Raw genomic sequence first — 14,365 nt, 5'->3', positions numbered from 1 at the left:
GTGGCAGAACAGAAGGGTCCCCAAGGTTGGCAAATCCCATACGACGTCATCGTTTCCAGTGGTCAGTCACGAAACCAGAAATGATTAACTGTGTGGAGGGAAAAGCACGGTGGCCAGCATGTTGCCAAGGAAGGGTTTGCCTTGGAATTTGGTTTCTCGCTTTTCTCTTCTTACACTGATCCTTGCAGTCTGTGCTGGTGAAGGACTGTCCAGAGTGTCCCTGGAAGTCCTTCCTCTGATCATCCCATGAACAAGACTGTTCTAGCCAGGGCCCTTTGGTTCCAAGGAACCAAGAGGATTCATAGTGAGAGTATAGAGAGCTGTCAGAGACCCAAGGGCTGGAGAGGAAGGACAGCCAGGCTTTGGGGACCTGGAAAGCTAGCAGGAACCCACGCTGCTTTTTCTGTCTCTCCAGCCCCCCTCAGTTTTTTTTAAGATTTATTTTATTTATTTATCTCCCCTTTCCCCCATTGTCTGCTGTGTGTGTGCATTTGCTGTGTGTTCTTCTGTGTCTGCTTGCATTCTTGTCATGCCACACAGGGAAACTGTGTCACTTTATTTTATTGCATCATCTTGCTGCGTCAGTTCTCTTTGTGTGCGGCACCACTTCTGGTGGGCTGCATTTTTTTTTGCATGGGGCAGCTCTCCTTGCAGGGCGCACTCCTTGTGCGTGGGGCACCCCTACGCAGGGGACACCCCTGCATGGCGCAGCTCTCCTTGCATGCGGCAGCACTGAGCATGGGCCAGCTCACCACACCAGTCAGGAGGTCCTGTGTATTGAATGCTGGACCTCCCATGTGGTAGATGGACGCTCTATCAGTTGAGCCACAACTGCTTCCCCTCTTAGTTCTTGACTCTAGATGCATGTAAGGTCTTTCTTCTCCCAGTGAACCAGCATCCTCTGAAGTCAGCTCAGGATGATGTTTTGAGCCCCTGAGCCTCTATGACTTTTCAGCTCAGCCCCTCACAGATCTCCTGCTACCAGGTTCTCAGTTTCCCAAGTCTACCTTCCTGGGAGAGTGACCTGATTTGTTCGGGCTGCACAGCCATAGGCCATGGGCTGCCTTTGAATCAGGTGACCGCTTATGTCCAGTCAGCCTGGCTGAGGAAGCACAGGGCCATGAGGGAGGTGGATGGGTGTGATCAGCAGGGCCTGGGGAGGGGCACTCTAAAACATTGTAGTACAAGGATGCCATGCCCATAGGATGCCATGTCTAGAATTTTAGTCAGCAGGGCTCCATGTAGTGCTGATGTTCCAGAAGCATCCAAAATTCTAGACTGAGAGGACTGGTTCCAGAAAGGCCTGGGTGGGTGGGACAGCTTTAATTGCATCACTGATACTCAGCTCTGAGAGACTTGGGTAAGGTCTCAGTTTCACAGAGAGCTAGAGATGGAGAGGTTGATACAGACAATAGAGGACCCCCGACCCCAGATGGGGGCTCCTCCTCAGCATCTTTTCACAAAGCCTGAGTAGTTGGCAGAACTGTAATTCCCAGGGCCCGTGGACCACAGGCATGGGATTTTGGAGGTTGACTATACTCTCTCCCAACCAGTGTTTGGTTTAGGCTTAAGCTCGTCAGCATCTGTTGCTTCCCTGCAATAACTACTAGTTGTAGGTGGGCACGTGACCAGGTTGGTGCAGTGCCTGGAGAAGTACTGTCTCCAGGGGTGGGGAGATGTGTGCGCTGTGCTGTCTGTGAAGCGGGATGCACAGGGCCAGTTGCCACTGCCAGCCATCTCGTGACCACAAACTGGTCCAGGCTTGGAATGAAGCCCATGCTGGGAAAGCAGCAAAGAAAGCCTGAAAGAACTTGATCTTGATGACTGTGACAGTTTGAGATTATTTTATGAATTCCCAAAAAAGAAAGATTATGTTTGTAAACTAATCTATTCCTCTGTGTGATACCCTTTGATGCAGCTGATGCCTTTAATTAGATTACCTGTTAAGATTAGGCTTTAAGCTTTCACTAAAAGGTTGAGTCCCTTCCCTGTTGCTGGGTCTGATATAAAACGGACACTCACTCAAGAAGACACGTGGGAAGAGAGAGAGCTCTGTCGGTTTTGATCCTGGGGCCCCAGGAAGAGAAGAGCCATTTACCTGATAGTTTGCAGCTGACCTTGGGAGGAGACCAGAACAGAACAGCTGAGACTGATATAGAACCCTGGAAAGAAACAAGCCCTATGCCACCCTGCAGCTGAGAGAGAGGAAGCCCAGAGTGGAAGGCTGAACCCACGCAGAGATTGCCTGCTGTCTTACTTCAACTCGTGATGGCTGACTGTGGTGAGAAGGTACCTATTATGGTACCTTGAGTTGGACTTTCCACGGCCTTGGAAGCTTTTTACCCCAAATAAATACTCTTTATAAAAGCCAACAGATCTCTGGTACTTTGCATCAGCACCCCTTTGGCAGACTGATGCAATGACCATTGAAGTACATTCCTGACCAACCCTGATGTCATTCACACTGACTTTTGCCCACCCACGTTCCATTCCCCCGTCCAAACTGAACCACCACCGCCAGTTTCAGTTGGGGAACCAGGCTGGGTTAAGCCAACCAGGCATGACCTGGCCCCTGAGATCATTCAGGGGCAACCTTGGATGGCCCAGTCAGACTGAAGGGATGGCCTCATGTTCCATGCCGGGTGAGAAGTGTCTGTCTTTGAATTCAAACAAGGACGCGTGTCGTCTCAGTCGCTATGGGCAACCGTGAGGGCCATGGGGCAGGTAAGCTTAGGACTCTGTTACTTGATATAATCTGCTTTCTCCACGTGTAAGCCAAATCGAGCCAGGGTTTGTAACCCTGAAAGCATCTCCCTTGTTAGCGTCACTTCTTCAAAAAGGGCAGGGAAATCTGGAGACACCTTCCTGCGTCCAGGCTGTCCCAGCTGTTGGAATGTTCTCCATGAACTTGGATTCTCAGAGGAGGCAGCTGGTTCCTTCACAGTGGCTTTTGTGTCAGCTGCCCTCAGCGATGGGGGAGGATGCTCTCTGTGTTGGAGCCACTCTCCGCACATTCTCAGCACAGCTTCCTGCACCAAAAGCTGCAGAATCCTTGTAATTCAGCTCATTCAGCCAGCAGATCCCCCCCCCCACACACACACACATACACACCCCAGTGCTAGGTAGGTGCCAAGGGCAAGGAGATGAACCTGACAGCCCCTGAGCCCCGTAATCCGTGAAGAGTGTGTGGCAGCCCTTCTGCTGTGAGCGGATGTGGGCAAGGGATTTTAACCACCGACGGCCGAGGGGCCAGAGCCGCCTTCCAGTGGGACCTGGAGACAGGAAGGAAAGGTCACTGTCTTCACGTGGGACTGACCTGGCTCCCAATGGTTATGTGATCTTGGGCCTCAGTTTCCCCACTTATGAAATGGGACTCATGCTAGGACTCAGCGTCCAGGCCCGTGCTGCCGTGACGAGTGACAGCCAGCACCCACAGTCAGCTCTGCGGGGGCCAGCCCCCTCCTCCCTCCACGCGCACCAACGCCGCAGTGCCTGGACAGCTGCGGCTCCCGGCTCATCTCTTGATGCCAGGAGGAGTGGTCTAGGGGGGCCTCTCGGGGCCTGGTAGCCGATTCTGCCAGCACCGCCCCATCTGCACTCCCCTTTTGGGCAGGTGGCTGAACTCCGCCCTTCTGAGACCTTCAGGCGGAGCAGCAGGTCCCCAGGTGACAAGACACTGCTCTCCCTGGGCCCTTCTGACTCTTGGAGCGATTCTCTGCCCAGGCATTAGAAGCCCCAGTCGCTTTTGTTTTCACTTCTCCTTGACGCAGTTTAAAGGCGCCATTGGAGGGCTCCTCAGGGACTCCCAGAACAAGGAGATTCCCAAAAGCCTGGGCTGGGGCACAGAGCGGCGCTGGCTGGGGCTGCGGCCACCAGCGAAGCAGGGGCCTCGGAGCGCTGGGCTGGGGCGCCCCCTGCTCCCTCGGCCCTGCCCCTTGTGTCTCAGGTGGGGCGGCGAGAGGCACGTTGGCAACTGCCTGAGCCCCACAGCTGCGTAGCGTGGCTTCTGCTCGGGGCTCTCCTTTCAGACGCTGGGTGGCTTGGTGAAAGTTCTCCCTGTGCGAGTTCCAAGCCTCGGGCTGCTTGAAACCAGATCCTTCCCTGAGCCTCAGAGTAGCCGATTTTTTTTTTGCTGTGTTTTGTTAAGATTTATTTTATTTATTTATTTCTCCCCCCATTCTCATTGTTTACATTGACCGTGTCTGTTTGTCTTTTGTTTCTTTAGGAGGCACCGGGAACCGAACCCAGGACCTCTGATGTGGGAAGGAGGCGACTAATTGCTTAAGCCACCTCCATTCCCTGCTTTGTCGTGTCTCGTTACGTTTTTCCTCATGCCTCTTTGTTGCATCATCTTGTTGCGTCAGCTTACCACAACTGCCCATCACATAAGTTCGCTGTCCTGCTTGTATTCTTTAGGAGGCACTGGGAACTGCTGCTTCCTGCTTTGTTGTATCGCTCATTATGTTTTTCTTCTAGTGTCTCTTGTTGCGTCATCTTGTGTCAGCTTGCTCTCTTCTTTAGGAGGCATCGGTACTCGAACCACAGACCTCCCGTGTGGTGGGCAGGAGCTCAGTCACTTGAGCCATGTCCGCTTCCTGGAGTAGCCATTTTAAACATGGGCCTGCTCAGCTTCCCAGCTGGGAGCTGTGTTCACGCCAGAGAGCACCTGTGCACTGTCCACTGCTGTCCTGCTTTGTGAGGCAACACGATCCCATCCTGAGCACAGAAGAGGGTTGGTAGTAATAAGACAGGCCGAGGCCGAGCAGGCCTTCAGCAAACAATGTGCTGTGGTCATGTGTTCAACACATTCGCCAAAGTGAGCACATCCTCTTTGCTGTGAGGACCACGGATAAAGACTGACTTACCCTTGGGGGAACATAGGGTCTTACAGGAAAGACAGGCATGAAGATAAGATAAAAGCCAAGAAAATCATCACACGTGGGTAAACTCGGTGTGTCAGCAGGGTTGGCTCCTCCGGAGGCGCCGAGGGAGCAGCTGTCCCGTGCCTGCCTCTGGTGGCTGCCGGGCATCTTTGGCATTCTTTGGCTTGAAGCTGCCTCTCTGCATTTTTGGGGTCTTTGCATCCATCCTCACATGTCCTTCTTCCCCATGTGTCTCCTCTGTGACTGCATCTAAGTCTCCCTCCTCTTTCTCTTATAAAGACCTGTCATTGGGTTTAGGTCCACTCTAATCAAGGCTGATCTTATTATGTCTGCGAAGACTCTATTTCCAAATAAGGCCGCATTCACAGGTGCTTGCACATATCTTTTGGGGGACACAGCACCCTACCACGTGCAGAAGAACTAAAGGGCTCCCTAGACCAGCTTTGAACTGTTGGGCCGCTTGGCTTTACAGAGGCAGATGTCCAAAATTTAGTTCCTGTGCAAGGCACTTCTCACCCCCTGTCCCACGTCCTCTCATAAAGGGGCAGAAGGAGGGGTTCTGGGCTCGAGGCACCTTGAGCTCAGAGAGTGCGATGCCCTTGACCCTGGGAGGGAAAGGCGACCTCGGTCCCTCCCTGCGTGTCAGGGGCCCATGGCTCAGGGCAGGCAGACATCTGCACGATGGTCTGACAGCTACTGAACTTGGTTTCCTTTCTTCAGACAACAATTTTAAGCCAACTGATGCCCTTTAAGAAACCACTTTTTTGGTTTGAACTGGCAGAGGCGGTGGGGAGCCGTGGCTGTGGCAGGTAGTCCCGGCTGAGCCTGCCGTGGCTTCTGAGCTGGGGTCCTGCAGACAGTAGCTCTACAGTGTTTGTTCAGAGCTCCCTCTATTTTTTTTTTTTCCTTCAAGGCCGAATAAAAATCTTACCCCCATGTGATTCCCATGAAGCGGGCTGGGGGACCTCAGGGTCTTCGGGGGCCCTTTGTGTGCACATTTGCATGAATTGGGTGTGTGGACCGCTGTCTCTTGGCAGGTGTTTTCTGTCTGTCTGTTTTGGTGGGGGGTCCTCAGCAGAGGTGGGTAGAGAGGGGAGAGATTGAAACCAAGGAGGAAACGATGTGGCAACTGGACTCCTGGGGAAGGGGTGAGAGCAGGAGCTGCAGGAGCTGCTTTCTTGAGGAAGGCTGTGAGCTCTGGGCACAAGCACTGCTGCTCTGGTGCCCGGGGCAGAGCTGGGGAGCAGTGTGTCGTCCTCTGGCCCCCCACCTGGCACCCCAGGTTGGTGGCTGTGGCAGCAATGGCAGGAAGCACCCTTGGCTTGAGCACTTGCCCTCACCCCAGGGGCAGCCCCCTAAGGTGGCTTCATGATCAGAAGCAAAGCCAGCCGGGGTTGGGGTGGGGGGTGGGGCATGTGACTCTCATGAGCAGTCTGCACCTGAGCACGCGTGAGTCATCCCCTGAGGATTCCCCCAAAGCTTGGGTAGTGCAGGCCATTTGCAGGGCATGGGGGTCCCCTTGGGCAAGTAGGGGCAGAAGGCCCAAAAGCAGGTGATGTTTAAGCTGAGCCTTGAAGGAGTAGCAATCTGCCAGGAGGAGAAGGCAAGGAAGGTCATTCCAGGCAGGTGCCAAGGCATGACCACTGGTGGCCTGAGACTGGCAGGGAAGTGTGGTCTGGGGGTGGGTGCACAAGGGAGGAGAGAAAGTGGGGGCTGGCTCCCAATGGGATCTTGCATGGCCGCCTAGGAAGTTGGGGTTTTGTCTCCAGGGCAGCGGGGAGCCACAGATGGTTTGCAAACACGGTGATGTGGCCACACACGTGTTTTAGATTCATCTGGCTGCCGTGCCAAGGATGGGCTAGAGGGGGTGGGGACAGCCTGGAGGCAGGAAGATGAGGAAGGAGGCAGGGGGAATATTTATCTTCGCTTCTGGCCAGCCCTGCCCCAGCCCCAGGTCCCCGGTCTGGGTCATTTGTCAGAATAACAGAGCCTGCCTCCCGGCCAGCAGTGAGAACAGGAGTCCCTCGTCTCCGCTCCTGCTGGGCTGCGGGCAAGGGCGGGCCGGGCAGCTGGCAGATTGGCAGGGAGAACATTGCCTGTGCCGCTCGACAGGCTGATTAATGACCCGCGGCGCCCAGGGCTCCTCACGGGTCGGCGGCCCCGTCTCCGCAGCCGGGGCCGAGGGAACCTGCCCACCCGCCTCCTCTGGCTCTGGCAGCAGACACCCTGTGGGTGGGGTCAGCACCTCCCCTGGCTCCTCGCTCTTGTGCCAACCATTTCCCTGTCCTCTAAATCCTCGCTCCAGATGCTCCTCCCTCGGCAGGAGGGGCTTTGTGGAATTAACTCCCAGCTCACTGCGTTCTGGCTTATTCTTTATTTTATTCCCGGGGCTGAGAGCCAGGCACACAGTAGGGGCTCAAAACTAGTCTTGAAGGCCTCCCTCTCTCAACCTCTGGTGATCGCAGTGTGGCTCCTTATTAGCTCTTTGCTTGAGGGTCTGGGTCTGCGCAATCTGTTTGCTTAGCCCCCTCCTCCATCAGACTAGCAACTCCCCAGAATTAAGGTTCGGTCTCTTCCTTTAGACCTGCGACTTCTCAGGCACAGGTTTTTCTTTTCCCTTGGAGGGCACTCTCCAAGGGCAGGGACCGTGTCTCCCCCTCAGTCTGGAAGCACCCCAAAGACGAGGGCCGGCTTTCGGGCTGCCCTGTGTGTGTCTCTGAGCCGAAGGGCCTGGGGGCTGCAGGCTGGGCCTCCTGGCCTCTGGGAACAGTGGGGCTGAGCACAGATAGAGCACATGTGGACATGCCTGGGGCCAGAGCTCTTGGGCCATGGCTGAGTGGTGAGCTTTTGGGGGGCCAAGGGGAGCCCAGGAGTTTCCAGGCCTAAACCAGCCCTCGGGCCTTAGGCCCACACCCCAGGGGGGCAGTGACTTCTCTTTTCCAGGAGTCTGAACGAGGGGGGCAGAAGGGGGACCCTGGCCTGCTGGCCTCCTCACGCCTCCTTGGGCTCTATCTTGGGTGGTGGCAGGAGGACAACCACAGCTACTATGTGTCCCGCCTGTACGGCCCCAGCGAGTCCCGCGGTCGGGAGCTGTGGCTGGATGTGGCTGAGGCCAACCGGAGCCAAGTGACGGTCCACAGGATCCTCTCCAGCACCCACCGGCAGGCTTCGGTGAGTGCCTCGGGCCCCGGCAGTGCTGCCCTGCGCTGGAGCCTGGGCCCAGCCCGCCCTGCCTGTCCCTGGGGCACAGCTGCGGCCTGAGATCTGGGCTCTGGAAGGTGCCTTCCGGGGATCCCAGGGCGCTTGGCCAGCGTTGGGTTGCCCACCTGCCGTCCTGGGACCCTGTCCTGGGGATGCCTGCCCCCCACCCTGTCTAGACAAGCAGGGGGCAGTGTGGGTGCCTGTCCCTTGGCCTGCGGCTTGGCCCATGCTGACTCTCTCCTGTCCCCTGCAGAGAGTGGTCTTGTCCTTTGATTTTCCTTTCTATGGGCATCCTCTGCGGCAGATCACCATAGCAACCGGAGGTAAGGCTGTGTCAATGGTGCCTGGGAGATGGTCTGGAGATCTCAGCCAGAACCTGGGAGGTTCCCTGGGGAGGTTCAGGGGAGACGGGGTTATGTAGGTGGCCCAGGGAAGTGACCCGCACTTGGCTCTCATGGGTCCCTCGCATCAGCTGACTCGCTCCCTCTGGGCCAGCGTGGGCCAGCATGGGTGTTCCCTGTGGTCCCTGGGTTTCTGAGTCAGTGACTGGGAGGACAGGGAGACAGCATCGAGAGCCTGCTCCCTGCGAGCAGGGGCCCTGCACAGCAGCTCCCTGCTGATACCTGGAGCCTGTCTTTGATTCCTGCACATTTCCCCGGGATTGAGATCCTGGGAAAGGTGGGGGTCACCTCCTCTTCCTACCCTCTTCACCCTTTGATCTGTGCTCACCTGGAGGGGCAGGGGGACCGTTTTGCGCCATATACACCAGGCACAGTGCCCACTAGGACCAGGGCAGGAATGGGAACAGAGGTCCAAGGCTCACGTCCAGCCCTGGCTGCTCTGTTCTTACCTCCTCGGGGCTCCTTGGTAACCGGTGTGGGGGAGACCCCGGCAGCAGCCCCCCCGGGCCGTCTGGTGACTCTCCTCCCCACACCAGGCTTCATCTTCATGGGCGACGTGGTCCACCGGATGCTCACAGCGACACAGTACGTGGCCCCCCTGATGGCCAACTTCAACCCTGGCTACTCCGACAATTCCACCGTCGCTTACTTTGACAATGGTGAGAACAGAGCTCAGAGTTGGAGTCACAGCTCCAGGACTCCCTTGACCCAGCCCCTTTGAAGGATCCCAAGCCCAGAGAGAGCAAGGGACTTGCCCATAGTCACATAGCAAGACAGCCACCCCACCTTTTTGTTCTCAGTTTCCTCATCAATGAGATGGGGACAAAAACATCTGCTACCCAGCTGGATCTGATGAGACAACTAATTTAGTAGAGATGAAATAAATGTTAGGGTTCTTTATTGTCTTCCACGCTCACCCTGTCCCATGAGCATTCCTCCCACCCCATCTCCAAGAAGAGACATTCCTCCCATTTCTCCCCCTTGTCATGCCAAGGGGCAGGGATAGGCAAGAAGGAAGGGACATGCCTGGGGTAAGATATAACCAAGCCCAGTTCCGGGGTGCTGAAGCAGATCTTTTGGCCCTTTCCAGCTTAGGAGCCAGGCTGTTGTTTGTGGCCTGCCCTGCCCTGGCCTCCAGCCAAATTTGCAAACTTTCCCACCACTTCTAAGGGACCCAACTGTGGCCCATCCATGCTGGCCCCCATCTGCAGGCCCCGCTCCCTGCATTGCCTCCAGTCTAGCCAGGTCTCTGCCCTTCTTCCCAGGGACAGTCTTTGTTGTTCAGTGGGACCATGTCTACCTCCAAGGCCGGGAGGACAGGGGCAGCTTCACCTTCCAGGCAGCTCTACACCGTGACGGCCGCATTGTCTTTGGCTACAAAGAGGTGAGCGGGCCCGACTGCAGAGACGGTGGCGTCTTGGAGCCTTTCTGTCATTCAGCAAATATTTTTTTTTTTTAAGATTTATTTTTATTTATTTCTCTCTTCCCCCCCAACCCTCCCCCCTCCGGTTGTCTGTTTTTTTTTTTCCTGTGTCTATTTGCTGCGTCTTTCTTCTTTGTCCGCGGCATGGGAATCTGTGTTTCTTTTTTTTAAAGATTTATTTATTTATTTTATTTATTTAATTCCCCAGCCCTCCCCCGGTTGTCTGTTTTCTGTGTCTTTTTGCTGCGTCTTGTTTCTTTGTCCGCTTCTGTTTAGGAAGTGTGGGCGGCACCATTCCTCGGCAGGCTGCACTTTCTTTCGTGCTGGGTGGCTCTCCTTACGGGTACACTCCTTGCACGTGGGGCTCCCCTTCACAGGGGACACCCCTGTGTGGCAGGGCACTCCTTGCGCGCATCAGCACTGCACGTGGGCCAGCTCCACACGGGTCAAGGAGGCCCGGGGTTTGAACCGCGGACCTCCAATGTGGTAGACGGACGCCCTAACCACTGGGCCAAAGTCCGTTTCCCCTGTGTTTCTTTTTTTGCATCATCTTGTTGTGTCAGCTCTCCGTGTGTGCAGTGCCATTCCTGGGCAGGCTGCACTTTCTTTCGTGCTGGGCGGCTCTCCTTACAGGGCACACTCCTTGCGCGTATCAGCACTGCGCATGGGCCAGCTCCACACGGGTCAAGGAGGCCCGGGGTTTGAACCACGGACCTCCCATGTGGTAGACGGACGTCCTAACCACTGGGCCAAGTCCGTTTCCCATTCAGCAACTATTAGTAGAGGACCTACAACGTGCCCGGCACAGGGTTTGGTGCGGGGGATATGGTAGTTAAAAAAAGGGCTATAGGCCCTGCCTTTGTGGAGATTATAATCCGGTTTAGGAAGACATGCAGAGAAACAAGACACCTAAGTAGAGGTGCCTGGTACCATGAGAGCCTTTCATAGGGCCTTTTGCCTTAGCAGGGTCAGGGAGGGCTTCTCTGAGGAAAGGAGTTGAGATCTGTAGAACAAGTAGGAGTTAAGGAAGCAAAGAGGAGAGAGAAGTGTATTCCAGGAAGGAGAGAAGAGCATTTGCAAAGGCCCTGTGACAGGATATATCCTGACTGGTGCAAAGCATTGAAACAAGGCAGCAAGGCTGGAAGGGGGAGAGGGAGGGATGGAGGATGTGGGCTGGGGCTGGAGAGGGAGGTCTGTGGGGCTGGCTGTGCATGGCTCTTGTTCTAAGAGCAGCAGGAAGCCACGAATGCGTTTAAACAGGGGTAGGGCATGGGGTGGAACCAGATTTCTTTTGAAAAAGGTCACTCTGGCTTCTTATGCAGAGTAGATTGGAGAAGGCTTAGAGGGAATGCCCAGAGAGGATATAGGGGGTCTTTGTCAAGGTCTGGAGAGAGGTGATGGCAGCTTATAGTAAGGCGTAGGGAGGTGGAGAGAACTGGACACATTTTGCGAGCCTCTTAGCAGGTTAATTAACAGGTTTAGAGAAGTATTAGATGAGATGGCAGTGACGGAATGCTAGGGGCTGAGGGCAACTCCCACGTTTCCGGCCTGCGTTGCATGTGCTGTTCACCGAGATGGGGGAGAGAGGAAGGAAGGGCCTTCAGAGATGGTGGGGGGTGGACTTGGAATTTGGATTGGGACCCATGGGGTTTGAAATGCGTTAGAGTCTTCCAAGAGCTGACACCAAGCAAGCAGAAGGGGCTGGAGCTGAGAGTGGAGGCCTGGCTGGCCTGAGAGTGTTTGGGGGGAAGATGGAGCTGCTTCTCCTCCGCCTGCAGATCCCTATGTCCATCCTGGAAATCAGTGCCTCGCAGCACCCCGTCAAAGCCGGCCTGTCTGATGCCTTCATGATGTTCAATCCGTCCCCAGACACGCGAGGTGAGTCCCTGGATCCGGAGCGGCCCTCGGCTGGGCTGGACTCAGCTCAGGCTGAACCCAGGCTGGGGTTGGGGGGTGAAGGTGAGTGGATGGATGCAGCAAAGTTGGGGTGGGGGGCCAGGGGGTGGAATGGGTTTCCAACATTTCTTTGTTAAAGCAGAGAAACCAATTTTTGCAATCAAGTCTTCCATGGGTTTTAGGGAAAAGGTGAGCAAACAGCACTCTCTCTACTTAGAAAATCTCCAAAGACGGGTCTTGAGTCCTCCCAGAACATGATCATAATCTCCTCCCCACCGCAGGTGAGGAGTATTAGGAGTATTAGGGGTATTAGGGTCCCGGGGTATTAGGGTATTAGGTATTAGGAGGCAAGAATCCAGTGTCGTTAACTCCCTGTTCTCTGGCAAACTACACCATCTCTCTAGCCTCAGTTGCCTCATCTATAAAATGGTGAAGTAGCTCAAGGGGTGCTTCTGCCTCCTACTCCCTCTCCAGCTGTGACATGTTGGGGGGACCACAAACTCTTTCTCTCCTCAGGACCTGCTTCACTGTCCCACTTCCACCCCCCAGCCCACCCCCTGTGAGGGCTGTGGATTCACACTCCTGGGTGGAGGGCATGCATCAAGAACATTCTCTGCTGCATCTCGAGCCCTGGTTCAGAGATTTTAAAATCTGGCCTCTCCTCCTGAGCTGTGTGTGCAGAAGTTCCACCTTGTAACCTGGGCAGGTCCTGCAGGATGCCAGGCAGGTCTGGGGAAGGAGACCTCTCTCTGCTCTTCTCCAACCCTACCTGGGGACTTTCTGAACTCCACGCTGGCTGTGTAAGGCTGGATTAGAGACTTGCTTGAGAGCCACTGTCCCTGGTGCCTTCCTGTAGGGATGAGAGGTCTCCATTCTGGGAAATCTGGGGCCTCAGGGAAGCCCCTGCTAACATTTATGGGTTGAAGTCAATACCCTTGTCCTGAGCTCCTCTGTGCTGGTTGAGATACAATGAAGAACAAGATATATCCTGCCCTTAGGGATTCATCATGAGCAGACCCCCTGTCCTTAATAGAGATCTGGGGAAGTGGATGTGGCTCAAGTGATAAGACCTCCACCTACCATATGGGAGGACCTGGGTTTGATCCCTGGGGCCTCCTGGTGAAAAAGAAGAGAAAATGTGCCTGTGCGGTGAGCCATTGCCTGCATGGCGAGCCGAGTGCCCATGTGGCGAGCCAAGAGCCTGCGTGGTGAGCCAGTGCCCGTACAAGTGAGTCACACAGCAAGATGATGATGCAACGAAAGAGAGACGAAGCGGAGAGTCAAGGTAAAGCACAGTAGAGACCAGGAACTGAGGTGAAACAAATGACAGGGAACCTCTCTGCACATCAGAGGTCCCCAGGATCGAATCCCAGTGAATCCTAGAGGAGAAAGACAAGAGGAGAAGACAAAAAGAGAAATAGATACAGAAGATCACACAGTGAATGGACATAGACAGTAAAAGCAGCATGGCTAGGGTGAAAAAAAAGTGAATATAAAGATTTATTAAAAAAAAAAAGAAAATGCTTATAAAAACAAAACAAAACATAAAAATAGACATCTGATGGAAAGGACCAGGGTTCGAATTACAAACCTTTATGCAGCGCCTTCAGGTGCAGGGCAATGGGCCTAGCATTAGCAGTTCAGCTCTGGAGGCAGAAGCCTGGTTGGGGTCTGACTCTCCATAAGCTGTCCAAGCTTGGGCAAGTCGCCAAACCTCTCTGGGATTCTTTCTTTATCTGTAAAATAGGGGCCAGTGGCGCTTTGCCTCCTACAGCTTCTGTGAAGGGGAAGGCAATAATGCACATGGAGTGTGTGGCTGACTGTCTGGCACAGCAAACCTGTGAGCCCTGCTTTAGCCTATCTTATTATGCCAGCCTTTGGCACATAACTCAGGATTTTATAATCCAGCAAGATGCCCGGCACTGTAGCAAATGGTGTAGGGGTAGGAGCGGGTGACATCCTGATGCTGGTGTGCCCAGGTTGGAGGCTGACCACACCATTTTCACGTGGCTTTTGTGGCTAGTGACAAGTCACATACTAAGTGGCAGAGTTTCCTGAACTTTAGTCATTTGTGCATTGCCTTTGAGATTTTTGCCATCTCCGTGAGCACTGTTTTGTTGTTTAAGGCTTTCCTTTAGACTAATTTTTCAAATTAGAATTTCTGGGAAGCAGATGTGGCTCAAGAAATTGGGCTCCCGTCTTCCATATAGGAGGTCCAGGGTTCTATGCCCAGGGCTTCCTGGTGAGGGCAAGCTGGCCGTGTGGCGAGCTGACCACAAGGAGTGCTGGCCTGTGTAGGAGTGCTGCCCCGCGCAGGAGTGCTGGTCCACGTGGAGAGCTGGCGCAGCAAGATGATGCAACAAAAAGAGACACAGAGGAGAGATAATAAGAGACACAGCAGATCAGGTTGCTGAGGTGGCACAAGAGTAGTTGTCTCTCTCCCACTTCGGAAGGTCCCAGAATCAGTTCCCAGAGCTGCCTAAAGAGAATACAAGCAGACACAGAAGAACACAGCAAATGGACACAGAGAGCAGACAAGGAAGGAGGGGGGAGAAATAAAT

At 54.6% G+C, this 14,365-nt stretch overlaps 1 protein-coding gene across 4 annotated transcripts in view; it reads left to right on the top strand.

The window, feature by feature from the left end:
• Positions 1–14,365, top strand: part of PLXDC1 (plexin domain containing 1) — an 86,397-nt gene that overhangs the window by 31,816 nt on the left and 40,216 nt on the right. For all 4 annotated transcript variants that reach the window (XM_004454941.2, XM_012523867.3, XM_058284147.2 and 1 more), the window contains exons 3-7: positions 7,911–8,054; positions 8,338–8,407; positions 9,022–9,144; positions 9,751–9,869; positions 11,687–11,786. In XM_004454941.2, the coding sequence (XP_004454998.1) occupies positions 7,911–8,054; positions 8,338–8,407; positions 9,022–9,144; positions 9,751–9,869; positions 11,687–11,786 (556 nt within the window). The remainder of the gene's footprint in view (positions 1–7,910; positions 8,055–8,337; positions 8,408–9,021; positions 9,145–9,750; positions 9,870–11,686; positions 11,787–14,365) is intronic.

This window comes from Dasypus novemcinctus, chromosome 21, assembly GCF_030445035.2.
Source record: "Dasypus novemcinctus isolate mDasNov1 chromosome 21, mDasNov1.1.hap2, whole genome shotgun sequence".
Lineage (NCBI taxonomy): Eukaryota > Metazoa > Chordata > Mammalia > Cingulata > Dasypodidae > Dasypus > Dasypus novemcinctus.
Note: the sequence above shows the minus strand (reverse complement) of the source record. Positions and strands in the feature narration are given on the sequence as shown.